Source organism: Lathyrus oleraceus, chromosome 5 (genome assembly GCF_024323335.1).
Source record: "Lathyrus oleraceus cultivar Zhongwan6 chromosome 5, CAAS_Psat_ZW6_1.0, whole genome shotgun sequence".
Lineage (NCBI taxonomy): Eukaryota > Viridiplantae > Streptophyta > Magnoliopsida > Fabales > Fabaceae > Lathyrus > Lathyrus oleraceus.
Genome location: NC_066583.1, coordinates 522,855,130 through 522,882,797, shown reverse-complemented (window position 1 = coordinate 522,882,797; position 27,668 = coordinate 522,855,130). Strand labels below are relative to the sequence as shown.

Sequence of the window (27,668 nt, the reverse complement as noted above, 5' to 3'; positions counted from 1 at the left end):
ATTGTTTATTTTACTAATGATTCAAACTCTAATCGATTTTAATTTCCAAATTAATGTTAGAGTTGGTATCCAAGTAATTTTAAATGAATTATAGATTAATTTGTTGTTTTTTTAATTTGGTTTTTTGCTAATTTGTTATTAGTAATTAAATTGATATTCAAACTAATATTGGATTATTCCTAAAAAAATCCACATCCATTTTTATGACCAAAATCCAAAATCCATTTTGTATCCATAATGCATTTCAAATCAAAACAATACATACACACATTTCATGACATTCAGTAACATTAAACTTTCAGTTATTTCCGAACTTATTTTCATACATTTTCATTTAACATTTAAGCGTAACAAGGCATGCACAATTCCTACAAGTTTCTGGTCCAACTCGCTAAAGGAAGGAATTAGTCTTTTTGCTGTTGATGAAGCACATTGTATATCAGAATGGGGGCATGACTTTAGGGTAGAATACAAGCCGTTAGACAAGTTACGTGGTGTTCTGTTAGATGTTCCTTATGATTGGTCTAACTGCAGTGGCTACTGAATAGGTACAGTTTGACATCACCAATTCCTTGAAGTTGAATAATCCTTACATTGCTTTTGGTTCATTTGATCGCCCAAATCTTTTCTATGGTGTCAAGCAATTTAACCGAAGACAATATTTTATTGATGAGCTTATGGAAGAAATTTCAAAAGAAGTTGCTAATGTTTGTTCAACTATAATTTACTGCACAACAATCAAAGGTGTAGAGCAGATATATAAGTCACTTATGGAAGTCGGTATTAATGCCGGAATGTACCATGGGCAAATGGATGAGAGATCACGAGAGGAGTCTCATTGATTATTTATTAGATATGAAAAGCAAGTCATGGCAGCTACAATTGCCTTTGGCATGGGCATAGATAAACCTAATATAAGAAAAGTGATTCATTATGGCTGTCAAAAAAATCTAGAGTCCTACTACCAGGAAAGTGGAAGATGTGGTAGAGATGGTATGGCTTCTGCTTGTTGGCTTTACTACACAAGAAGTGACTTTTCAAAGGGCGACTATTATGCTGCCGATTTGAAATCGGACAACCCAAAAAAACTGTTATGGAGTCATTGCTTGAGGCTCAACACTATTTGTTTGACGGCAACTTGCAGAAGAGAGTTCTTGCTCGAACACTTCAGAGTTACGTTCACAACTTGGAGCAGGCTCGGGTATGCTCGGCGACTGCTGCCGGACAATAGGTAATAGCAGTCAGCAGAACTTATTTTGAATGGTCATGTTGGAAGAGGATTCGTGGTCTTGCAATCCGGAAGAGTTCTGCACAAACATCAGATGCAACAATTATTCATAAGCTCACCGACTCGGCAATAAATGTGAAAGGCGGGGTTAAAGACAAGTGATAAGAAACAGATACTAACCGAAGAAAGAAGCTTGATCCATGGGGTCTCGTACCGTATAAGCCGTGATGTGAGAGCATTGAGTGCCATAAACAGACCAAAATCCCAAACTAATCCAATTGTTACTCGGCAAGGCAAACCAAAGGAAATTTGCACTTGATGTTGCTGTGAAAACTTTGGGACTATACAAGGGTTACTTCGACACTCCTTACACCTTGCCAAAATTGGATGTGGTTGCAATTCCTGTATTTGCTGCCCCACCACCAAGAATCAAATGCAACAAAGGGTTAGAGAAAATTGTACAGGAATTATCCACTTCTGAAAATGATGGTCCTATATCAGAAAAGTTCCGCAAGGAATTGAAAGACTTCCTTTGTTCTGCTGAAGTTGAAGTCCGCTCATTGGCTTCACTATTTTCATGGGTGGGCAGGAACGTGGACGCATTAATTCTTTATTTTGGCGAAGATCCATCCCGCCGTCTATTCGAATAAGTTGTCACAGCTTTGCTCAACTTCACTCAAATGTGTAACAAAGCCCACGAAGAAAACTGCAAACAGCTAGAGTTTGAAATGAAGAAAACAGCAGAAAGTGAAAAAAAGAAATGTGAATCAGAGAGGATATTACCTAAAGCAATCCGGACTTTCCATGAATTAACACAAGCAGATAAAACTCTTTTCAACCGTTTATGCCCTGCAATGTCGGATTAGTTCCGCCAACTTTTCATTCAACGGTGGAAATCATTGTGGATCAAAGCGGATGCACCGTTCTTCAAACCATCATCTATCCAACAAGGACTGTCGGTCTTCCGCAAAGTTCTGTTGGAATGCTTCCAGCTCCATCATCAGCAGCAGTACCCAAAACCAAATGCCAAATGAAGATTCAAAGATTTATTAGTAGAAATAAAAGGAAAAATCACATAAAAGTGTAAGGAAGGGTCAGACATAACTGGAGTTCCAACTAAGATGTTGACAGTAAATTGTTCAATGGGAATGACAGTACATGACCCTGCATCTTTTTCCGGCATTTATGTCAAGCTGCAAAGGAAACCATGAAATGCTGAGCATGTCCAGTCAGAAATGCCTAGGCAAACCAAGACTGCATGAATCAATGCATGCAGGATCAATATGATGCATACCTGCAAGTGAACTATGCCTTAAAGCACATTTGGGCACAAGTCGTGATTTTCTTTGAACCTGCAAAACACTTCACCAAAATAGATGCTCTCGCTAGTCTGACTGCTAACGACACTCTTGACACTACCAACATGTTTCTCCGTCAAAGATTTGTCTTTTTGGGTTCTCAGATGGATGATGTAACCTGCAGATTTTGTAATCAGTCAGCTTTTGTTTTTGAATGCTGATGACCCTAAGAAAGACATCAAGTTGTTTACAAATTCACCTGGTGATTCTGTTACTGCTGGAATGGGAATTTATGATGCCATGAAGTTATGCAACGCAGACGTGTCAACAGTTTGCTTGGGACTTGCAGCATCCATGGGTGCATTTCTCCCTGCTACAGGAACAAAAGGGAAGAGATATTGTATGTCGAATTCTAAAGTTATGATCCATCAACCGCTCGGGTCCGTTGGCGGAGTAGGTACAAAAGTGAAGCATCTGTGATGCCGAATAACCAGCCATAACCTGCAAAGACCAAACCAAATCACGTTTTCACCATTGCAACCTTTTTCACTGCGGTAACAAAAGATTAACAGCAAAGCATTAAAATCCAGAAATTTCCCAATTTGGGATTAAGGCAAAAGCGATTAGAGAAAGCTTGCTTTAAGAGTACCTTTCCGAATTGCAGCTTCAAAGAGGGCCAATCCAGTACTGAACACAAAAAAGTGTTTTGGCATTTCCTTCTTTGAGCTCTAGAGACCTTTGAAACCCTAAGCTGCAGGGATAAAAAGGGAGGAGTTTGTCAGACGGAGGGGGACGAAAAAATTAAAAAAGAGAGGAGAAAACCCTAATTTTTGGGGATAGCCGCCGATACTATTCACAAAGAAAAAATCAGAGAGAGAAGAGAGAAAGAAAAACCCTACCGTTGCCCTACAGAAACGTATGCCGAACGTCACTCAAAGCTCCACATTTTCATAATATTCGTGGAGCAACCACTTGAGGAAGGCAACCGACCTGAGATTAAGCTTTATCACTCGAAACCGCTTCAGTACTGGCAACAAAGGCGCAGAGTTGAAGGTGAAAAGGCAAGGCAAGTGAGCGAGTTCAGGAGGAGGGTGAACCGACCAACAATAGAGCATTAGGAAGAGAGTTTTAAGCACTACCTTCTCAACGGCCAGTGGATTTCGTTGTGATAGTTTGGATTTCTCGTGAGGGAGTGAGATTGGTATGAATGTCCTTTCCTATTTTGCTGCTTCTCTATGTTTTTATTTGATTTTAATGTTTTGTTGGAAATCGATACCTGCTGCTCTAATCAAGTCTCTTGACTATTCATTTTAGTCACTTCGCCTTAAAAGCTAACAGCTAGCCATCAATGATGGCAGCTTGTCTTGTTTTTTTAACCCTCACAGACGTGTGGCTAGGATTGACTCTTGGATCCCATAAAAATCCAGCGGCCTGTTTTTGTTGGTTTATGGTTGTTTTTTTTTATTTTTCTTTCTCGGTTGACATTTAGTTATTTGTTGGTCGTAACCTAACAGCAAACAACTTCTGTTCGAGTGGAGGTGGAGTTAGTTCATCTCCCCTTTGGTAGTGGGTTCGATAGCATTTTATTTTATGTTTATGTTTTTATGGTTGACCTGCTTTCTTTTAATTGCATCTTTCATTCAAAACCATTTGAAAACTATAAAAATCATTCTTTTCTCGATTTAATATCGAGCCCATTTTCACACCCTTGTAAGTCGATTGCTTTTAAGCATCGCCATCAACCTCACATGGCTTACTCTTGGGCCTTCTTACAATGAACTTAACTTTCAATAATTTCCACCTCGGTACTTTAATTGTTTTAATTTAATAATCAAATCATTTTCTAAATAAAACGTGAAGAAAAAGGTTACCTGGATGGAATGTCCAGTCGTAATCCCGAATATTAGGCTCAAGCTGTAAGAGCTTGCAAGCCGTTAATATTTGTCTTCTCTTTAACACTCCAATATTCAAAATCATTTTCTTAATAAAATTGGAAGAAAAAGGTTACCTGGATGGAATGTCCAGTCGTAATCCCGAATATTAGGCTCAAGCTGTAAGAGCTTGCAAGCCGTTAATATTTGTCTTCTCTTTAACACTCAATTATTCAAATCATTTTCTAAATAAAACGTGAAGAAAAAGATTACCTGGAGGGAATATCCAGTCGTAATCCCGAATATTAGGCTCAAGCTGTAAGAGCTTGCAAGCCATAAATATTCGTCTTCTCTCCAAAACACCTGTAAATATCTCAAACCATCTTCTTAATAAAGTTGGAAGAAAAAGATTACCTGGAGGGAATATCCAGTTTGTAATCCCGAATATTAGGCTCAAGCTGTAAGAGCTTGCAAGCCATAAATATTCGTCTTCCCTTCCACACTCATAAATATTCGAATCATTTTCTTAACAAATATTGGAAAGAAACAGACTGCCTGGGTGGAATGTCCAGACGTAGTCCCGAGTATTAGACCCAAGCTGTAAGAGCTTGTAGGTCACAAGTACTCGTCTTTCAAACTTCAAAATACCTAATTCATACCTTAATACTTTTTCAATAAAGATGGAAATGGAACATGGTGTATACCGTGCACTCCTAAGGCTAGGATTCGAGATGTATATCTCGCTCATCCAAGTTCTCGCCATCACTCAAAATAAATCCAACCAATCAAACTCTTTTTCTCCGCCGTGCGACTAATCAAAAAACCTTTTCATAAACGAAAGGTATCTTGTCTTAAGTGATACAAAACAATGTTTCGGCCACGATTGTTGAGTCGAGATAAGTGACGCTTTTCCGAATGTAGATCTATAAATCCGTTCGATGTGTGGTATGCGTCCACTCCTCATCTGTTTTGGGTAAAACAATGTTTTTGTCGATTAATACAATATAGCTTTCGCTAAAATCGACCAACAAACAAACATTTTTCTACCCAGAACTACGTAAGCCTTGATTTCTCTTTTGAGATACGTAGGAGCAGGATTCGTAAATCTTGTCAGGCCCATTAATAAAAAACTTAGGTTTAGTCCTTCGTCAAAAATCCAAAAACATTTCTTCTCTCTTCTATTCTTTCTTTCCCACCTAATAACTGAAAAGCCTAACACTTCAAACTAACATTAATGCACACAACTGACCTAATGGTTCCCGTTGAGTACAACGGACGTGAGGGGTGCTAATACCTTCCCCTTGCGTAATCGACTCCCGAACCCTGATATTGGTTGCGATGACCATATCTTATCCTTTCTTTTGTCTTGGGTTTTATCGATATTTCCCCTTTCCTTTTTAGGAATAAATAAAGTTCGGTGGCGACTCTGTTCAGTCCATCATTGCGATCGTGCGATCGCGCTTCGCTTTGAAGTCGTATCCCCATTTTTTTCGAGGTGCGACAGATGGCGACTCTGTTGGGGAGACACAAACCCCTAAGTGAGTCAAGCCTAGTTAGGTCGTTTGTGTGCCTTTGCTTGTTTACCTATGTGGCTTTTCTTTATTGTTTTTACTATCTCTATTGTAATATTGATATGAATCTGTTGTATTGGTTCGATTGTGGTTTGGTACTTGGATATTCTGATTGCAAACCTTGTGGGAAAGACTTTTTACCCGAGTCTCGAGTAAAAACATAAGATAGGACGAGGTTGAGTAGTGCGGGTCCGCGAGATGTATTTCTCGTTGGGTCGGTACGAGAACCTTACTTAGAGTAGATTCTTGAGAGGATGTTGTCGCTCGGCAAGTAAGTTGCCGTAAGCTTCGATATTTTCTTTAGGATCCATGACTCTGAGAACCATTTGTAGAACCTTAGTTCTTTGCCCAACTAGGAAAGATGGTTGCGTAGTGTGGGTCTGCGAGATGTATTTCTCGTTGGATCGATGCGAGAACCTCACTTAGAGTAGATTCTTTGGATGGAGTTGATGCCCGGCAAGTAAGTTGCCGCAGGTAGCAAACAGTCTAATGGATCCATGACTCTAGGAACCTTTGTAACAAAGCCCTAGATCATACCCGGTGAGAACCCCGTTTTGGAAAAGCAATCAAATTTATCAGTACCTCGGACTTTTGAACCCGTGTATGAAAAAAACAAATGTGCATGGCTTGCATTGCATTCATTCGCATTCCATTGCATTTGCATCGCATCATAATGCATGTCATTTTCCAGACAAAATACCAAAAAAAACTCATCCATCTTTTGTCCGTGAAGCAAAGTGATTCTCAACACGCGTTTAGAACAAAGAACCATGTCTCAGGAGATGATGGACGAGCTAAGAAATAGCCAAGAAGCGCTGAAGGAGGAACTTAATCTTTTGAAGAGCCAAATGAGATGGGTCTTGGAAACCCTGCAAGTCTTGTTGAGAAAAGAGGGTCACCCAATATACACTGCTGCAACAAAGAGAGCTACTACGCCACATCCATCTGGTGTTACCCCAAGTCAAGGGAAATGCTATATGGCAACTCCTCGCCTACTGGCATATGGCCCTCCCTCAAGACGTCATCATCAACATTCTCTGGCTATTCCTCCTCAAAATCACTGAAGCCAGGTTCAGAACAAAAATCAGAATCAGAACAAGAGGAACAAGGATCACAATGACCCGATTCCGGTGCCATATAGCAAGCTCTACCCGCAACTGATCCAAAATGCTTTGGTGACCCCTCGAGCTCTCACACCTGTGTCACCATACCTGCCATGGTACAATCCAAATGCAACATGTGAATTCCATAAAGGGGCATTGGGACATAACCTAGATTCTTGTTGTGCGCTAAAAGCCTTGGTACGGGGACTGATTACCAAAAAGAGCTTAGTTTTTGAAGAAGATCACCCGAAGATCAAGTGCGAATACCATACTGGAACAATGGGGCACTCCATCGAGGAATGCAAGAGTTTTAAGCTCAAGCTGCAAGGATTGATTAACATAGGGTCACCAACACTCAAGGAGGAAAGCTCAAATACATACATCTTGATTTCTGGGCCAGGTAATGAGAAAGGGAAAGGACCCTTGAAACCCCTCAAGGTTTTGTTCCACAAGGAAGATGTTAGGGATGTGGCTAATGAGCTATCATTGTTTCCTGGTAAGAGCATTGAGATACCGCCTTGGATTTCCAATGTCACGACCCATACCAATGAAAGAAAAGGAGAAGTGAGTAGTGGATCCAAGAGGGTTGCGTTCAACGATGATATTGAAGGAAAAAAAATTTGAAGATCATCATGCCAATGTCAAAAAACTTGTTGATCCCAACCTTCAAGTGGCTGAAAAATGAGCAGTTAGCAATGCCCAAAGTGTCGTACCAGCAAACACTACCTTTTGGTCTTCAATACAAACAATCCTGGTTTGCTCCTCATCCAAATCAACAAGCCCAAGGCCCGAGATATCAAAATCAGCATAGGCCTCAAAATAACTTGGAGAAGAAGTGATCCTCGTCATCCAATCATCATGACATATAGCCAACTTCTGCAGCCTTTGATTTAAAACTCGTTGGTGGTTCCCAAGTCTCTTAAGCCGGTTCCACAACCTTACTCACCCGGGTATGACCCAAATGAGAAATGTGGATATCATGCCGGATCAGAAAGGCACTCAACTGAAGACTGCAACGCTTTCAAAGCCAAAGTACAATAATTGATTGACAACAGATAAATAGCCTTTCAAGAAGGAAGCTTGGTGGTAAACGTTAACCCCTCGGCCAGATAAGTGCGAAGGTCTCAAGGGGTGTCCCCATAGGTTAATGGATCAAGTTTGAAGAAGTCATTTTTCAGCATTCCTTTTGTAGTTTCCTTGCATGTTGATTGTTAATTGCTTTTAAGCATTGTTGTTTTCTTTGAATTGGTAAGATTAATGAAATGTTTATGCATCTTTTGAATTAATCCATTCGTATTCACTCGTTTTTCATAAAAATACTCCTCTCATTCACTTTTGTTTCTCAAGCCGCTGTTTTAACAAAGATTGGAAGGAGGATGATGAAAGCGAAACACCTGAAATTGTTGTGGTATGCTTTTGAGTCAAACCTTGTCGATGATGTAAGGCATTGTTTCAAATCCCCAAACACTTAAGAGATAAGGAGTTAATCCCTAGTCAACCACTTTGAGCCTAGAAGTCGGTGTTTATTTCGGATCTGAAACCCTTAATCTTAACCTGGGGCAGGGTAGTTATGTTCAGATAGTTTGATCGTGCATTCGATCTTTCAAAAATCGTCTATATGTACATCCTCCAATTAGGTTCAATCACATGTTATCCTTCGCGCACATGTTGAAGTGTCGAAGAAGTTGAGAAAAGCTAAAATTAGTTTTGGTTGATCCTCGTCCACCAATAATGTGGCAGTCACACTTTTTTTTTAAAAAAATAATAAAAAAAACAGAAAAGCCCGCTAAGTCAAATACCACAAAATGACTTAGGCAAGAGTTAGGGCATCCCGATGGACCGAAAGCTTCAAAGAAGCAGTCCAAGAAAAAATAGGGAATAAAATAAATCAATCAAAAGAGGTCATTAAATCCTCGACAAAAACAAAATAAGGTGACTGCCATTCAAGAAAATTCGTCTTGAATCCTCATCACACCTTCGAACCCTCTTGGAAGTCGAATGCGTGTATTGAATTAACTGAACGTAGGAACTGGAGATCATCAAGAAGAAGGGGTGGGTAAAAACAAATTTTGAGCCTTATATCCTTTTGTTTCAAGAAACCGCGAACCAGACCACGTTACAACCCTTAAAAGACCTAATTGAGGCAGAGTTTATTTTGAAAGCATACTATAACAAGGTTGTGTTAACTTGACTCCAAACGATTTTTGTTAATCACTTGATGGCACCAACTTGCATGACTTGATCACCATTGCGTTCTTATCAACGACTCGTTCACTGTATTTCACCCGTTCATATCAATAAATTTTGATTTCAAATTTTTGCATAAGCAGTGAATTAAAATTACCATTTTTGAATGAACAATCTTATTTGCGAGTCAACACTTAGCATCAAAGAAATTCAATACACAGTTGAGGAACTTGATGGAGTGAAAGAAGTCTAGTCAGGGGCAAATCACTTTGAGCATCAGTTAATTCGAGCTAATCACCCTAAGGGTCATCTATCCAAGAGTAATCTGCTTCAAGAATCAGACCGGGGCAAGCCACCTCAGAGCTCAGTAAGTCCAATCACTCCATGGTTCAGTTAGCCAAGAGTAATTTGCTTCAAGACTTAGACTGGGGCAAGCCACCTCAGAGCTCAATGAGTTCAACTATCCAAAGGACAGTTAACCAAGAGTCTGTCATTCCAACATTTGGTTAGTCAAGTTCAGACTACTGCAAGTTACAAACACTTGGGGCAAGCCATCTCGAAGTAGTCTCATGGAAAGTTGTTTCCAAATCCGCTTTCAAGGTGAACATTTCCAAAGACCCAACAAACTGGGGCAAGATGAGCCACCAAGGGGCATAACCTCTTTCTTCGTGCCTTCAAACTGCTCAAACAAATTCTGCCATACGTCAACAACTATTGAGTTCAAGACGAGTGCCCGAAAATTATGCTAGCACGATTCATTAATCCTCCAAAAGGATCCCGTTGGCAAAGTTGTGGTTATCAAGCTGGATAGAATCCTTTGGCAACATCTATCATAAAATATTTGGTTGAGTTCTCGGTGTTGAGGAATCATGAGCTTCCATAAAAAGCCTTTACAAACTCTCAGTCTGCCCAGTGTCAGCATTCTCATAATCATGATCATTCATATATCATGCATAAAAGGAAATTCAAATCATGCATAGCCGAAATGTACTTCGTGCTTATTTTGCATTGACTCAGGTCTTGTTGTCGATCCTATGATCCTTTGACCTTTGATTCCAGCTTGTCTTTGGTATCCCTAAACCAACATCCGGTTTTCACGGTCATTTTCAAGTCCAATTGTTGTTGGCAAAATCCGTTAAAGGGTGGTTGTAGTCCATTGCTTACGGTCAGAGTCCAATTGTTGTTATTCCGGGGTCAGGTCATACTTGAACCTGCTCTGAAGAGTTTTTCCAGTTTTGTTCAATACTATTCAGGTCATGTATGAACCTGTTGTTGAGCTTTTATTCCGGGGTCAGGTCATACTTGAACCTGCTCTGAAGAGTTTTTCCAATTTTTGTTCAATACTATTCAGGTCATGTATGAACCTGTTGTTGAGCTTTTATTCCGGTGCCAGGTCATACTTGAACCTGCTCTGAAGAGTTTTTCTAACTTTTGTTCAATACTATTCAGGTCATGTATGAACCTGTTGTTGAGCTTTTATTCCGAGGTCAGTTCATACTTGAACCTGCTCTGAAGATTCTTTGTTCAATCCTATTCAGGTCATGTATGAACCTGTTGTTGAACCTTTTTATTCCGGGGACCGGTCATACTTGAGCCTGCTCTGAAGATTCTTTGTTCAATCCTATTCAGGTCATGTATGAACCTGTTGTTGAACCTTATTCCGGTGTCAGGTCATACTTGAACCTGCTCTGAAGATTCTTTGTTCAATACCATTCAGGTCATGTTTGAACTTGTTGTTGAACCCTTATTCCGGTGTCAGGTCATACTTGAACCTGCTCTGAAGATTTTTCTCTGTTTGTTCAATACCATTCAGGTCATGTATGAACCTGTTGTTGAACCCTTATTCCGGTGTCAGGTCATACATGAACCTGTTCTGAAGAGTTTTTCTCCATGATTATTCCCCAGCGTTGTCAGGTCATGTGTGAACTGGTTGTAGCATCTTTTCCTTGATTCGGGTTAGTAAGTCATATGTGAACTTACTACCGAAACCTCTGTATCCCAAGTATCGATTATCAAATCTCACTTTGAATACTCCCCGGTGTGTGTTTGACTCTCCAGCAGGACTGTTTTCCCCAGCAAGTTGTTTTTTACCCCATTTGTCTGTCTCCCTGTGGATCATCAGTATTCCCCACATATTGGTCGGTCTAGTAGCATCCCCTGTCAAGGGTCCACCATATCCCTAGCAAGAAAAAATTTACAAAAAAAAGAGTCAGGCATCCATGCATATCCATGCATATCATGGCATATCATGGCATATCACATCATGTCATGGGGATTCAGGATCAAAATCCGGGTCTTCTTAGTATTTAATCATCTCCCACTATGATCATACGAAGAGTGTCCTGCTTCATATTCTCTAGTAGAAGACGCTTAAATAGGGGCAACTGTCATACCCTGATTTTGACCCTGAAATTTTTTCATTTTTTTTCATTTTTTATTTGGCACTTGGCCTAAAATTCATTTTTGCATACATTCATTCCCAAACCCATATTACATTGTATAGGCCTTTTTGATCATGGTGCTTTTGATTATAAAATGGATTTGACTTTCTAATTTTCAATTTGATTTTAATTTCAAATTAAGTTTAATTCCAAATTTCAATTTAATCTTAATTGTTTATTTTACTAATGATTCAAACTCTAATCGATTTTAATTTCCAAATGAATGTTAGAGTTGGTATCCAAGTAATTTTAAATGAATTATAGATTAATTTGTTGTTTTTTTAATTTGGTTTTTTGCTAATTTGTTATTAGTAATTAAATTGATATTCAAACTAATATTGGATTATTCCTAAAAAAATCCACATCCATTTTTATGACCAAAATCCAAAATCCATTTTGTATCCATAATGCATTTCAAATCAAAACAATACATACACACATTTCATGACATTCAGTAACATTAAACTTTCAGTTATTTCCGAACTTATTTTCATACATTTTCATTTAACATTTAAGCGTAACAAGGCATGCACAATTCCTACAAGTTTCTGGTCCAACTCGCTAAAGGAAGGAATTAGTCTTTTTGCTGTTGATGAAGCACATTGTATATCAGAATGGGGGCATGACTTTAGGGTAGAATACAAGCCGTTAGACAAGTTACGTGGTGTTCTGTTAGATGTTCCTTATGATTGGTCTAACTGCAGTGGCTACTGAATAGGTACAGTTTGACATCACCAATTCCTTGAAGTTGAATAATCCTTACATTGCTTTTGGTTCATTTGATCGCCCAAATCTTTTCTATGGTGTCAAGCAATTTAACCGAAGACAATATTTTATTGATGAGCTTATGGAAGAAATTTCAAAAGAAGTTGCTAATGTTTGTTCAACTATAATTTACTGCACAACAATCAAAGGTGTAGAGCAGATATATAAGTCACTTATGGAAGTCGGTATTAATGCCGGAATGTACCATGGGCAAATGGATGAGAGATCACGAGAGGAGTCTCATTGATTATTTATTAGATATGAAAAGCAAGTCATGGCAGCTACAATTGCCTTTGGCATGGGCATAGATAAACCTAATATAAGAAAAGTGATTCATTATGGCTGTCAAAAAAATCTAGAGTCCTACTACCAGGAAAGTGGAAGATGTGGTAGAGATGGTATGGCTTCTGCTTGTTGGCTTTACTACACAAGAAGTGACTTTTCAAAGGGCGACTATTATGCTGCCGATTTGAAATCGGACAACCCAAAAAAACTGTTATGGAGTCATTGCTTGAGGCTCAACACTATTTGTTTGACGGCAACTTGCAGAAGAGAGTTCTTGCTCGAACACTTCAGAGTTACGTTCACAACTTGGAGCAGGCTCGGGTATGCTCGGCGACTGCTGCCAGACAATAGGTAATAGCAGTCAGCAGAACTTATTTTGAATGGTCATGTTGGAAGAGGATTCGTGGTCTTGCAATCCGGAAGAGTTCTGCACAAACATCAGATGCAACAATTATTCATAAGCTCACCGACTCGGCAATAAATGTGAAAGGCGGGGTTAAAGACAAGTGATAAGAAACAGATACTAACCGAAGAAAGAAGCTTGATCCATGGGGTCTCGTACCGTATAAGCCGTGATGTGAGAGCATTGAGTGCCATAAACAGACCAAAATCCCAAACTAATCCAATTGTTACTCGACAAGGCAAACCAAAGGAAATTTGCACTTGATGTTGCTGTGAAAACTTTGGGACTATACAAGGGTTACTTCGACACTCCTTACACCTTGCCAAAATTGGATGTGGTTGCAATTCCTGTATTTGCTGCCCCACCACCAAGAAAAGCTCCCTCTGACATTGGAAATTCACTGCCAAAATCAAATGCAACAAAGGGTTAGAGAAAATTGTACAGGAATTATCCACTTCTGAAAATGATGGTCCTATATCAGAAAAGTTCCGCAAGGAATTGAAAGACTTCCTTTGTTCTGCTGAAGTTGAAGTCCGCTCATTGGCTTCACTATATTCATGGGTGGGCAGGAACGTGGACGCATTAATTCTTTATTTTGGCGAAGATCCATCCCGCCGTCTATTCGAATAAGTTGTCACAGCTTTGCTCAACTTCACTCAAATGTGCAACAAAGCCCACGAAGAAAACTGCAAACAGCTAGAGTTTGAAATGAAGAAAACAGCAGAAAGTGAAAAAAAGAAATGTGAATCAGAGAGGATATTACCTAAAGCAATCCGGACTTTCCATGAATTAACACAAGCAGATAAAACTCTTTTCAACCGTTTATGCCCTGCAATGTCGGATTAGTTCCGCCAACTTTTCATTCAACGGTGGAAATCATTGTGGATCAAAGCGGATGCACCGTTCTTCAAACCATCATCTATCCAACAAGGACTGCCGGTCTTCCGCAAAGTTCTGTTGGAATGCTTCCAGCTCCATCATCAGCAGCAGTACCCAAAACCAAATGCCAAATGAAGATTCAAAGATTTATTAGTAGAAATAAAAGGAAAAATCACATAAAAGTGTAAGGAAGGGTCAGACATAACTGGAGTTCCAACTAAGATGTTGACAGTAAATTGTTCAATGGGAATGACAGTACATGACCCTGCATCTTTTTCCGGCATTTATGTCAAGCTGCAAAGGAAACCATGAAATGCTGAGCATGTCCAGTCAGAAATGCCTAGGCAAACCAAGACTGCATGAATCAATGCATGCAGGATCAATATGATGCATACCTGCAAGTGAACTATGCCTTAAAGCACATTTGGGCACAAGTCGTGATTTTCTTTGAACCTGCAAAACACTTCACCAAAATAGATGCTCTCGCTAGTCTGACTGCTAACGACACTCTTGACACTACCAACATGTTTCTCCGTCAAAGATTTGCCTTTTTGGGTTCTCAGATGGATGATGTAACCTGCAGATTTTGTAATCAGTCAGCTTTTGTTTTTGAATGCTGATGACCCTAAGAAAGACATCAAGTTGTTTACAAATTCACCTGGTGGTTCTGTTACTGCTGGAATGGGAATTTATGATGCCATGAAGTTATGCAACGCAGACGTGTCAACAGTTTGCTTGGGACTTGCAGCATCCATGGGTGCATTTCTCCCTGCTGCAGGAACAAAAGGGAAGAGATATTGTATGCCAAATTCTAAAGTTATGATCCATCAACCGCTCGGGTCCGTTGGCGGAGTAGGTACAAAAGTGAAGCATCTGTGATGCCGAATAACCAGCCATAACCTGCAAAGACCAAACCAAATCACGTTTTCACCATTGCAACCTTTTTCACTGCGGTAACAAAAGATTAACAGCAAAGCATTAAAATCCAGAAATTTCCCAATTTGGGATTAAGGCAAAAGCGATTAGAGAAAGCTTGCTTTAAGAGTACCTTTCCGAATTGCAGCTTCAAAGAGGGCCAATCCAGTACTGAACACAAAAAAGTGTTTTGGCATTTCCTTCTTTGAGCTCTAGAGACCTTTGAAACCCTAAGCTGCAGGGATAAAAAGGGAGGAGTTTGTCAGACGGAGGGGGACGAAAAAATTAAAAAAGAGAGGAGAAAACCCTAATTTTTGGGGATAGCCGCCGATACTATTCACAAAGAAAAAATAAGAGAGAGAAGAGAGAAAGAAAAACCCTACCGTTTCCCTACAGAAACGTATGCCGAACGTCACTCAAAGCTCCACATTTTCATAATATTCGTGGAGCAACCACTTGAGGAAGGCAACCGACCTGAGATTAAGCTTTATCACTCGAAACCGCTTCAGTACTGGCAACAAAGGCGCAGAGTTGAAGGTGAAAAGGCAAGGCAAGTGAGCGAGTTCAGGAGGAGGGTGAACCGACCAACAATAGAGCATTAGGAAGAGAGTTTTAAGCACTACCTTCTCAACGGCCAGTGGATTTCGTTGTGATAGTTTGGATTTCTCGTGAGGGAGTGAGATTGGTATGAATGTCCTTTCCTATTTTGCTGCTTCTCTATGTTTATATTTGATTTTAATGTTTTGTTGGAAATCGATACCTGTTGCTCTAATCAAGTCTCTTGACTATTCATTTTAGTCACTTCGCCTTAAAAGCTAACAGCTAGCCATCAATGATGGCAGCTTGTCTTGTTTTTTTAACCCTCACAGACGTGTGGCTAGGATTGACTCTTGGATCCCATAAAAATCCAGCGGCCTGTTTTTGTTGGTTTATGGTTGTTTTTTTTATTTTTCTTTCTCGGTTGACATTTAGTTATTTGTTGGTCGTAACCTAACAGCAAACAACTTCTGTTCGAGTGGAGGTGGAGTTATTTCATCTCCCCTTTGGTAGTGGGTTCGATAGCATTTTATTTTATGTTTATGTTTTTATGGTTGACCTGCTTTCTTTTAATTGCATCTTTCATTCAAAACCATTTGAAAACTATAAAAATCATTCTTTTCTCGATTTAATATCGAGCCCATTTTCACACCCTTGTAAGTCGATTGCTTTTAAGCATCGCCATCAACCTCACATGGCTTACTCTTGGGCCTTCTTACAATGAACTTAACTTTCAATAATTTCCACCTCGGTACTTTAATTGTTTTAATTTAATAATCAAATCATTTTCTAAATAAAACGTGAAGAAAAAGGTTACCTGGATGGAATGTCCAGTCGTAATCCCGAATATTAGGCTCAAGCTGTAAGAGCTTGCAAGCCGTTAATATTTGTCTTCTCTTTAACACTCCAATATTCAAAATCATTTTCTTAATAAAATTGGAAGAAAAAGGTTACCTGGATGGAATGTCCAGTCGTAATCCCGAATATTAGGCTCAAGCTGTAAGAGCTTGCAAGCCGTTAATATTTGTCTTCTCTTTAACACTCAATTATTCAAATCATTTTCTAAATAAAACGTGAAGAAAAAGATTACCTGGAGGGAATATCCAGTCGTAATCCCGAATATTAGGCTCAAGCTGTAAGAGCTTGCAAGCCATAAATATTCGTCTTCTCTCCAAAACACCTGTAAATATCTCAAACCATCTTCTTAATAAAGTTGGAAGAAAAAGATTACCTGGAGGGAATATCCAGTTTGTAATCCCGAATATTAGGCTCAAGCTGTAAGAGCTTGCAAGCCATAAATATTCGTCTTCCCTTCCACACTCATAAATATTCGAATCATTTTCTTAACAAATATTGGAAAGAAACAGACTGCCTGGGTGGAATGTCCAGACGTAGTCCCGAGTATTAGACCCAAGCTGTAAGAGCTTGTAGGTCACAAGTACTCGTCTTTCAAACTTCAAAATACCTAATTCATACCTTAATACTTTTTCAATAAAGATGGAAATGGAACATGGTGTATACCGTGCACTCCTAAGGCTAGGATTCGAGATGTATATCTCGCTCATCCAAGTTCTCGCCATCACTCAAAATAAATCCAACCAATCAAACTCTTTTTCTCCGCCGTGCGACTAATCAAAAAACCTTTTCATAAACGAAAGGTATCTTGTCTTAAGTGATACAAAACAATGTTTCGGCCACGATTGTTGAGTCGAGATAAGTGACGCTTTTCCGAATGTAGATCTATAAATCCGTTCGATGTGTGGTATGCGTCCACTCCTCATCTGTTTTGGGTAAAACAATGTTTTTGTCGATTAATACAATATAGCTTTCGCTAAAATCGACCAACAAACAAACATTTTTCTACCCAGAACTACGTAAGCCTTGATTTCTCTTTTGAGATACGTAGGAGCAGGATTCGTAAATCTTGTCGGGCCCATTAATAAAAAACTTAGGTTTAGTCCTTCGTCAAAAATCCAAAAACATTTCTTCTCTCTTCTATTCTTTCTTTCCCACCTAATAACTGAAAAGCCTAACACTTCAAACTAACATTAATGCACACAACTGACCTAATGGTTCCCGTTGAGTACAACGGACGTGAGGGGTGCTAATACCTTCCCCTTGCGTAATCGACTCCCGAACCCTGATATTGGTTGCGATGACCATATCTTATCCTTTCTTTTGTCTTGGGTTTTATCGATATTTCCCCTTTCCTTTTTAGGAATAAATAAAGTTCGGTGGCGACTCTGTTCAGTCCATCATTGCGAGCGTGCGATCGCGCTTCGCTTTGAAGTCGTATCCCCATTTTTTTCGAGGTGCGACAAAGTTTTACAATCCATCCTCATCCATTCATCCATTTTGTCCTAAACCTTTTCACACATTACTTTCAAAACTTGAGATAAATATTGTGCAAACATCTTCATGTTTTCAAATTAAAAACCTGGACCCCAAGTCCTTGACTTTTTTCAAACTCCATTTCATAATACTTCTTTTGAATCAATCTTAATCATACTTTGACCTTACTTTCATAATCACAATCAATTAACTTCACCCATTCAATTGTTCTGGCTTTGTCCATTGTTAATCTTTTCACACATTAGCCATAGGTTTCAATTATCATTGTGGTTGATGTAAACCTCACCTTATCCTTAGTGAGTCGACTATAAGACTTCCGTACTGAAAACAGGGCTAACCCCTCTAGTACGTCGAAGCTATCCTCGCATGGTGGATGTTGGTCTTGGTCGAGTTTTCTCCCATTGATAATGAAGAGCCTCAGTGCTATTGTTTAAAATTGAATCCACCAACTTTTGGAAATCTTTTAGCCGAACTACGGCGTTTTGATCCTTACCTTTGATGGAAGGTACGTAGGCAACGGGTTCATCCGTTCGAACACAAAAATAACTAACATGTACATTCTTTTCTCATCATCTCAATCATGTTTGCACAATACTTATGTCATAACAAATAACAATTTTATACAACAAGTGTGAAAAGGGCTCCCTAGGAGTACCTAGGACGTAGTGGGTGCCTAACACCTTCCCATTGCGTAATTTACCCCTTACCCAGACTCTCTGATCTTTTTATTAGTTTTCTACGTGTAAAACTTCTTAGGTTTTTGTTCGCTTTTTAGCCAGTCCTTTGGATAAATAAAAGTGCGGTGGCGACTCGAATTCATTGTATGCTTTGCTTATGGTTTAATCAATAAATCATATAGCGACGAATACACCGCTACAAGAGTGTAGACCTTTTCCCTTAAAAAGGAATGAATTTTTAACTAGATGTCATATTTTCTAAATTCGCTTTATTGCTCTCATGAAAAAAATGACATATTAATTATGTCGTATGGGGTATCATTGTACCCTACGAGATATTAGTCCCTAAAAATATTTATTGAATCTCAAGTGTTCTACAAGGAATATGACAAGAAATCCTGGACAAGTAAAATCTAGTTCAATTCTTTAACATCCATCAACCTCTTTTGATACCAGGTTTTCTAAAAATGTTGCTCAGTAGCATTTATTTAATTGTGATTATTTGTATTTTTATCATGTTTTGAATTTATATTTTACTCTAGATTTTACTAACTTAGTTGTTTTCTATCGAGTTAGTATTATTAGATGTATCATGTATGTCAAAGGAAAGGATGTAACTTATATATAATGTGCATGAAACAACACTAACTTTTGTGTTAGTGATGCTTGGAGTATTATTGTTTTGTATAATTGTACTAGAGGTTTAATTAATATAATTGAAGATGGATTTGTGTAAGGTAGGGTTTGACACACCTTTTTGTTAATACATGCTTATAATCCAATATTTTATGGTTTACCTATTTCTTGTAACTTTTTGTGTGTTTCTTTTAAACGAGGTTAACGTGAGATTAATGAAGATTGTTCAAATAAATGATTATATCTCAATTATGTTGGCTTCAATTTAACCCAATATAATATGATAGACTTAGTACTTCAATATATTTTTTTATCTATATAGAAATTATAATTTTATTGTAATTTTTATGATGAAATAATAATATAAACCGGTTATTTACAATAATAATTTTTTAATAGTTATTAATACTAACACAATTAATATAAAGATAATAACACACTAATCACACATGATAATATTAGAATAATTATACTTTAAGATTTTAAGAATTGTGATATCTTCTCATCTCAAATGTTTCAGAATTTGATCTCTCTCATTAACCTCTATTCCCCGATTCATTTTAAGAATAAACACATTGAATTAATTGAATTAATAAAACATAATTGCACATTTCTTAGAGGTTATACAAACAACTACTAAAGTTAGAAAAATTAAAGAGAGATCAACTCAATCTTTATCAAATTAAATTAATGTTTATTTTAAAACACAAACAACTAGTTCATAGAAACAATAACTTATTTAGTACACAATCGAGATCTTACTTAATACATAGAAATAAGGTTTTACGTAGCACAAAAATTAAAAACATATGAGCAACATGAAAAGTTTTCAAAATGACATAGATATTGATTAACAAAGACATGAACTAGTTTCGAGTATTTTTCAACCATCCATCAAGATAAACTTGTTTGGAGTCAGGGGTGGATTTTTTTTTCTCAGCTCGGATATCTTTCAACCATCCATCAAGATAAACCTGATTAGAATCAGAGGTAGATTTTGTTGTCTCATCTCGAATGTCTTTCAACCATCCATCAAGATAAACTTGGTTGGAGTCAGAGGGGGATTTTATTTTTTCAGCTCGAATATCTTTCAACCATCCATCAAGGTAAACTTGGTTGGAGTCAGAGGAGGATTTTGTTTTTTCAGCTTCGGTGTCTTTCAACCAACCATCAAGATAAACTTGTTTGGAATTAGAGGTGGATTTTGTTTTCTCTGCTCGGGTATCTTTCAACCATCCATCAAGGTATACTTGGTTGGAGTAAGGGGTAGTTGTTGTTCTCTCAGTTCGGGAATCTTTCAACCATCCATCAAGGTAAACTTGGTTGGAGTCAGACATGGTTTTTGTTTTCTTAGCTCGGGTATTTTTCAACCATCCATCAAGGTAAACTTGGTTGGAGTCAGAGGTAGATTTGTCTTTCTCAGCTCAGGTATCTTTCAACCATCCATCAAGGTAAACTTGGTTGGATTCAGAGGTGGATTTTTCTTTCTCTGCTCTTGTATCTTTCAACCATCCATCAAGGTAAACTTGGTTGGAGTTAGGAATTGACTTTTTTTTCTCAACTCTGATATCTTTCAACAATCCATCAAGATAAACTTGGTTGGTGTCACCTGTAGATTTTGCTTTCTCAGCTCGGGTATCTTTCAACCACCCATCAAGGTAAACTTGGTTGGATTCAGAGGTGGATTTTGCTTTCTCTGCTCTAGTATCTTTCAACCATCCATCAAGGTAACACTACGCCAAAAACTGGAATAGACAGTGCACCTTAGAGGGCGCTTTATTATAAAAGCGCACTCTAAAGTGAAGAGAAAAAATAAGGAGCGAACAACTGGAATAGACAGCGCACTTTAGAGGGCGCTTTTTTAACAAAGCGCCCTCTAAAGTGAAGCGAAAAAATAATGAGGAAATGGAGGGACACCAATAGAGGGCGCGTTTATGAAAGCGCCCTCTAAGGGTACCCTTAGAGGGCGCTTTTAAAAAAGTGCTCTCTAAGTCCATGTACACTTCCAGTTTATAAGGCGCTTTTGGAAAGCCTTAGAGAGCGCTTTTAGAAGCGCCCTCTTAGGGGCCCTTTAGAGGGCGCTTTTTTTACACAAGCGCCCTCTAAGGTCCCCTTTAGTAAACATTAAAATTATAACATGTCTCTTTATTTTCCCTCGCTATATGCTATTTCGTTTACGTAACTGGGTTTTCTCTCTACTGCGATTACTCTCTACTGCGATTACTCTCGTCCTCCGTTCGTTCTCCCTCCCTCACCGTCGTCGTCGCCGTCGCCTTTTTCTGCTGCTGCGTTCACGTTCACTGAGTTACATGCGTCCACCGTCGCTGTTCACTTTCTTCTCCATCGTTACCGTCACCTTGAAGGTATTTCTCTCAATAGTTTGTATTTTCAGGTGTTTGATTAGGGCATTTTCTAAACTGAGTTTTACATTTTATGCATTATGTTGATTAATGTTGTTTAGGGCAAACGAGCATTATATGGTGTTCATGAGCACCTTGTTGAAAATCATTTTTTGTTATTTTTTTGTGTATGGTTTTGATCACTGAATGTTGTATGTTGTATGGTTATGTAAGGTTTTTTATTTCTGATTGAAAATTGATGTCATTTGGAGTGTGTTTGAGCTTGTGCTTGGAAGTTTGATGATTATGGATGCAAGTTTGTTCATGTTCCAAACACCATAAGTTTGCATTGGTCTTTTGTATGTAGTAGGTGTGTGTGAGTTTGTATTCAATAATGATGAAAAAAAGAGAGAGTTTAGATTGTTGTAACATGAGAGAAATGGAAGGTATATGAATGTGTTTTTTGTGTAGCTTCACGAATATGGTCATTGTCTTACTTGGGTCTTATTGAATCATTTCTATATTACAGATAAAATGGCTAGTAACCAAGACGATACCCATGACGCGAGTGGATCACGTAACAATGTTGAAAATGAAATCAAACGAGGATTGACTGTTATGAAGTCAATCATTCGTGCAAGAGACAAGGGTGAAAAATTCGAAGTACATTGGAGTGCTGAAGACCAACTAATTGAGCCTAACGGTTCAATGTTGGCAAGTTACATTGGTTTCCTTGTTCGACAACATATTCCGATTACATGTGATAATTGGAGAAGTCCGGAATTGAAGGTTGGCAAAGAAAAAATATGGTCCGAGATACAGGTACTTACCATATATTGTTATATGTTTTTTTTGTTGACTATTTGTTGACCATATATTGTTATAATATTACTTATAATAACACACTCCATGTGTATGTTTTTTAGAGATCCTTTCACATCGATGAAAGCCGGCAAAAATATTGTATTCAATTGGCCGGAAAAAGACTCCGAGGATTTCGATCCTTTTTGTCCAACAAATTTCTCAAGGATGAGGAAGGAAAATTTGTTGAAGCAGAACGGTCAATGAAGTATGCGGAGATTATTTCAGCCGAAGAATGGGATAACTTTGTCGCCAAACGAAGAAACGAAAAATTCCATGTAATGTCTATTAATTATGGTATTATACAATTGTTAAGTTACTTGGTTCTGATATGCCTTAAACTTTTTTATCCAGGAAGTAAGCGACAAAAATCGGAAAAGGGCATCAAAACCCGCGTATCCGTATAAAAAAGGGCGTACGGGATATGCACGGTTACAACAAAGAATTGTGAGTATATTCAAATGCTATGAGCTTATACATTGTCACAATATGTTATAATTGATGATCTTATAATCTGATTCAATGTGTAGCTAGCCGAGGAGAAAAGTGACGCAACATCTCTTCCGGAGCACGTATTGTGGAAGGCTGCTTGGGTTGGGAAGGATGGGGCTGTCGTTGAAGCGGTTCAAAATGTTTATGACAAATGTGTAAGTATATATAACATTATTTATTTAATTATATCGAAAATTTTGTTAGACATATAATTCATTTTTAATCTCCTCTAATAATATTTCAGGAGACTTTATCCCAAACCTTACCTTCAACCGAGGTCCAGGATTGCAGGAGCCTACTTAGTCGAGTACTAAATGTTCCTGAGTATTCCGGTCGTGTGAGGGGTAAGGGTTTTGGTGTGACTCCGTCGTCATTTTATAAAAAACCAAAAACAAAAAATCCTACCAACAAAGAGGTGATGGAGACCTTGGCGGAGTTAAGGGCACAAGTACTCGAACTGCAAAAGGAGAATGCAAGGTATAGAGAGGAAAGACGCGGTTCCGAGGCAAACGATACTAGTGACCGAGCTAGTATCAATTGTCAACCGAAATTTCCCGAGGTAATTATATATGTTATTATGAAATTAAAATAGCACTTTTTTACTTGACACATATACACGTTAACAATAACATATTTATTATTGGTTTAGGGCATTACACCTTGTCAGCTGTATCTATCGTCACCAACTTATCGCATAGTTGGCAAGGGAAAAGTGCACAACACTTCGGGTGAATTACTTCACCATAATCCCCTCCCGGTGGGATATATGAAAGTTTCGGTTGACCTTGTATTAGATACAGACGCGCTTCTACCATTACCTGACGTTGTTTCAGAGACAACGTTGATGCGAGATGCAGTCGGATCCTTTGTTGGATGGCCGTCAGATCTAATTTTCCCAGATGCCGAGGTATATATGTTCTAAATGATTATGAATATTTAGTATTCACATTTCAATTCAGCTATAATTATGATATTTAATCAATCCTTATTACATGGTAATGTTAGACTCCTACAAGACCCACACATAAAGCTGGTAAAGGGATTTCAAGACGCATCGAGTCGGTTGCATCTCAAAAAGAGGTATAAATATATATACCCATTGAATTATATACGCAACGATTCTGTTGCATCACAAAAAGTCATGATTTAATTTATATGAATTTTTAGGTTCCCGGTCGAATGTTGAAAAAAGCTGGTGAGGATATTCCAACGAAGTCCGGGACAAAAACAAATCCTAAATCTCAAAAAGAGGTACAAATATATATACCCATTGAATTATATACACAACGATTCTGTTGCATCACAAAAAGTCATGATTTAATTTATATGAATTTTTAGGTTCCCGGTCGAATGTTGAAAAAAGCTGGTAAGGATATTCCAACGAAGTCCGGGACAAAAACAAATCCTAAATCTCAAAAAGAGGTACAAATATATATACCCATTGAATTATATACACAACGATTCTGTTGCATCACAAAAAGTCATGATTTAATTTATATTTTTAGGTTCCCGGTTAAATGTTGGACAAAGCTAGTAAGGAAATTCCAACGACGTCCGGGATAAAATCTCAAATTATGATGCGTCTTGAGAAAATGGTGGAAGAGTCAGATATTATGCACGGCGTCATCCGTAGTGTAGATATGGATGAAGGTGTTTTCGGAATTGCTCATTCCGAATTAATTGCAAAGGAGGACATGCAACAACTTTTTGAACATGAAGAATTGGGCATCGCTGTCATTCATACATACATATGGTACTCCGATCAATCTATTATTTACTTAGTTGAACAATTTATTTACACATTTCAATGAGTAGTCTAATGTTTATTATGTTTCTATTTAAGGTATATGTATGACACATTGATGCGGGGAACTGAATTGTGTAACCGATTCAATTTTATTGCTGCTTCTCGTATCAACACAACGTTTATAACGAAAAATCCAACATCCGTAATGAATGAACTAGTCGATAGATTCATGGTGGCCGGCGATAATACTACACCCAGTTTGTATTTTTTACCGTTTAATTCTGGCAACGGGTTAGATTTTCTTTCTAATAATTTCATTCTAATCTATGTATATCTTTTACGTAGAAAATTTTCATGCATCTAAATTTTTGTTTTATTTTACAGTGGTCACTGGGTGTTGGTTGCTATGGATCTTTCGAGACTAATGGTGTATTATCTCGATTCGTTACCGGGTGATTGGAGTAAATATCCGAGTATGAAGAAGACGGTTGACGCGTAAGTGAAATTCCCCTAAATATTCGTGTGTATTTGTATATTTAATTATGTCTGTCAGATTGATCTCAATATACGTTTTTATTTTGTTAGGGCAATAGTAAAATTTAGATCGAAAAAGAATTATCGTAATAGGAAAGACATTACCTGGGTCAGAGTTCAGGTATATATTAAGTTTCTTATTTTTGCTTATAATAGTGTTTGTAAGAAATTAAATATATATATATATATATATATATATATATATATATATATATATATATATATATATATATATATATATATATATAGTTTGTTTTTCTGTGTAGTGTCCTCAGCAAAACAATTCGATCGATTGCGGATTTTTTGTATTGATTTTTATGAGAGATATCATTGCGTTGAATCATATAGACATCCCAAAAATGGTATGGAATAATAACTTAGGGTTTATTTTAATATTATCGGATATTTCATCTAATTTGTTACTAAATCATGAATATGTTTTATTCTCTTAATTGTAGTACTTTGACGAATACAAATCTTACTCAAGAGCTCATTTGGATGAAATGAATGATGAATTGTGTCAATTCATTATTGATCATAGAATCATATAGGTTGTAGTTGTTGTACATATATGTATGGAATGTTGTTGTACATGCATGAATATCAATATATTAATGTTGTATATATGGAGGATTAATATTGTATATAAATGGACTCATGTTGTATATATCAATGGATTAATGGTGTATAACATTGGATTAAAGGATGAAATCAATATGAATTTTACACTTTTGCAGCATGCGAACAGGTTCCCAATTAAATACCCACTGTTTTTCAAATAATTTTTTTAAAAATAACTAACACTTTAGAGGGTGCTTTCTGTAGGAAGCGCCCTCTAAACACTTTACATTGACAACTTTAGAGGGCGCTTTATCCAGAAAGCGCCCTCTAAGGTGGCCCTTTATGGACCACTCCAGATGGCGCTTTTTTCTGAAAGCGCACTATAATGTGGCCCTTAAAGGGCCACTTTAGAGAGCGCTTTCTCCAGGAAAACAAAGCGCTGTCTTTACCTATGCCAGCGCCACTTTAGAGGGCGCTTAAAAGCGCTGTTATAGGCCAAAATAAGCGCCCTCTTTTCCCTTATTTGGCGTAGTGTAAACTTGGTTGGAGTTAGGTATTGACTTTTCTTTCTCAGCTCTGATATCTTTCAACCATCCATCAAGATAAACTTGGTTGGTGTCACTTGTAGATTTTGCTTTCTCAGCTCGAGTATCTTTTAACCATCCATCAAGGTAAACTTGGTTGGATTCAGAGGTCGATTTTGGTTTCTCTGCTCTTGTATCTTTCAACCATCCATCAAGGTAAACTTGGTTGGAGTTAGGTGTGGACTTTTCTTTCTTGGCTCTGATATCTTTCAACCATCCATCAAGATAAACTTGATTGGAGTCACCAGTAGATTTTGGTTTCTCAACTCGAGTATCTTTCAACCATCCATCAAGGTAAACCTGGTTGGATTTAGAGATGGATTTTGCTTTCTCTGCTCTGATATCTTTCAACCATCCATCAAGATAGACTTGATCGGAATCCTGGGAGGATTTGGTTTTCTCTGCCCGAGTATCTTTCAACCATCCATCAAGGTAAACTTGGTTAGAGTTAGCAATGTGTTTTTTATTCTTCAATGGATTTTTGAGCCAACCATCAAGGTAAGGTTGATCAACTTGTATTTCTTCTACATTCTCTTGTATCATATATCGGGCAAAGCTTCCTTGTCCATTCTACAATACAATTGAATAAATGGATATTAATGAGTTATTTTTGGATGATATATATGATTACAAAAACAAAATTATGTGTTTTATGAGACACATTATGTTGCATAGGTAAGACATATTTATTATATATTTCAGATAGATACATAATGTGAAATAAAAATTAGAGAAAAGCAATTTTTTAAATTTCATTGTCTCAGAGAAAACATTATTTTATCAAATCAAATAAAACAACTTGATAGGAAGTGAATGATGAAATCAAATCAAACAAAGATGAGAAATGAGTGATTGTGATAAATAAATGATGAAAAATATAAGTGTAAAAGATACAAGAATGGATGCAAAGTTAGTAACTTACTATCAACAAGAGCATGACAAAAAGGAGGAGAGCCAAAACATTTTTGTCTGTCATTTCTTTATGTTATGATTTTGTGGAAAAATTGTTTTAATGTGAAAGATGTATTGAAATGAAAATGAATTGGACTATTTATAAGTGAATGAAAAGAAAAAGCACATTAAGGACATTGAGACTTTGGTTGGTAAGATTATTTTTTCAAATATTTAGTTTAATTTATTTTTTAAATGTTTAGTTTAATTTATAAGTTTACATGTCTAAGTAAGATCAATTTACTAGGATTTATTCTTTTCAAGATCTATTAGGTGTGTTTGTTTTGAGTTATAAAATAAAAATTTAAAAAAATTGTTTGTTTGATATCATTTTTTTAATTAGAAGCTTCTAACTAAATTCTTTTAGTTTAAAAATAATTAAATTTTAGAGAAGCTACTGTAATTAATTTTTTATTTTAAAATAAAAAATCATTTTCTAAAAATCTTTAAT

At 37.5% G+C, this 27,668-nt stretch overlaps 1 protein-coding gene and 2 long non-coding RNA genes across 9 annotated transcripts; all 3 read right to left on the bottom strand.

The window, feature by feature from the left end:
• Positions 1-268: 268 nt before the first annotated feature.
• LOC127086010 (uncharacterized) lies at positions 269-15,269 on the bottom strand. Of its 3 annotated transcripts, XR_007789366.1 has the most exons (4): positions 14,690-15,269; positions 14,427-14,608; positions 13,278-14,325; positions 269-1,307 (listed from the first exon to the last, which is right to left on the bottom strand). It is a non-coding gene; the product is annotated as an uncharacterized LOC127086010 (long non-coding RNA). The 3 variants fall into 3 exon arrangements; XR_007789365.1 differs by having other exon boundaries at positions 13,278-14,608; XR_007789367.1 differs by lacking the exon at positions 269-1,307 and adding an exon at positions 12,185-13,176 and having other exon boundaries at positions 13,278-14,608.
• On the bottom strand, positions 1,936-4,068 carry LOC127086011 (uncharacterized). Its single transcript, XR_007789368.1, has 3 exons — positions 3,426-4,068; positions 2,523-3,277; positions 1,936-2,421 (listed from the first exon to the last, which is right to left on the bottom strand). It is a non-coding gene; the product is annotated as an uncharacterized LOC127086011 (long non-coding RNA).
• A 4,635-nt stretch (positions 15,270-19,904) lies between the features above and the next one.
• Positions 19,905-27,298, bottom strand: LOC127086009 (uncharacterized). Of its 5 annotated transcripts, XM_051026655.1 has the most exons (5): positions 27,189-27,298; positions 26,354-26,836; positions 20,829-20,875; positions 20,553-20,621; positions 19,905-20,069 (listed from the first exon to the last, which is right to left on the bottom strand). In XM_051026655.1, the coding sequence occupies exons 1-4, from the start codon at positions 27,240-27,242 to the stop codon at positions 20,573-20,575; spliced, it is 633 nt and encodes a 210-aa protein (XP_050882612.1). In that variant the 5' UTR covers positions 27,243-27,298; the 3' UTR covers positions 19,905-20,069; positions 20,553-20,572. The 5 variants fall into 5 exon arrangements, with proteins under 5 accessions (XP_050882612.1, XP_050882607.1, XP_050882609.1 ...); XM_051026650.1 differs by lacking the exon at positions 20,553-20,621 and having other exon boundaries at positions 19,905-20,122; positions 20,744-20,875; XM_051026652.1 differs by lacking the exon at positions 20,829-20,875 and having other exon boundaries at positions 20,553-20,668.
• Between the last annotated feature and the right edge of the window lie 370 nt (positions 27,299-27,668).

Coding starts and splice junctions, on each gene's coding strand:
- LOC127086009 (XM_051026650.1), bottom strand. CDS start 27,242: ATGACAGACAAAAATGTTTTGGCTCTCCTCCTTTTTGTCATGCTCTTG. Junction 20,876..26,353: donor CTGAATCCAACCAAGTTTAC/CTTGATGGATGG, acceptor GCGTAGTGTTAC/CTTGATGGATGGTTGAAAGA. Junction 20,123..20,743: donor CTACAGGTGACACCAACCAA/GTTTATCTTGAT, acceptor GATTCTAATCAG/GTTTATCTTGATGGATGGTT.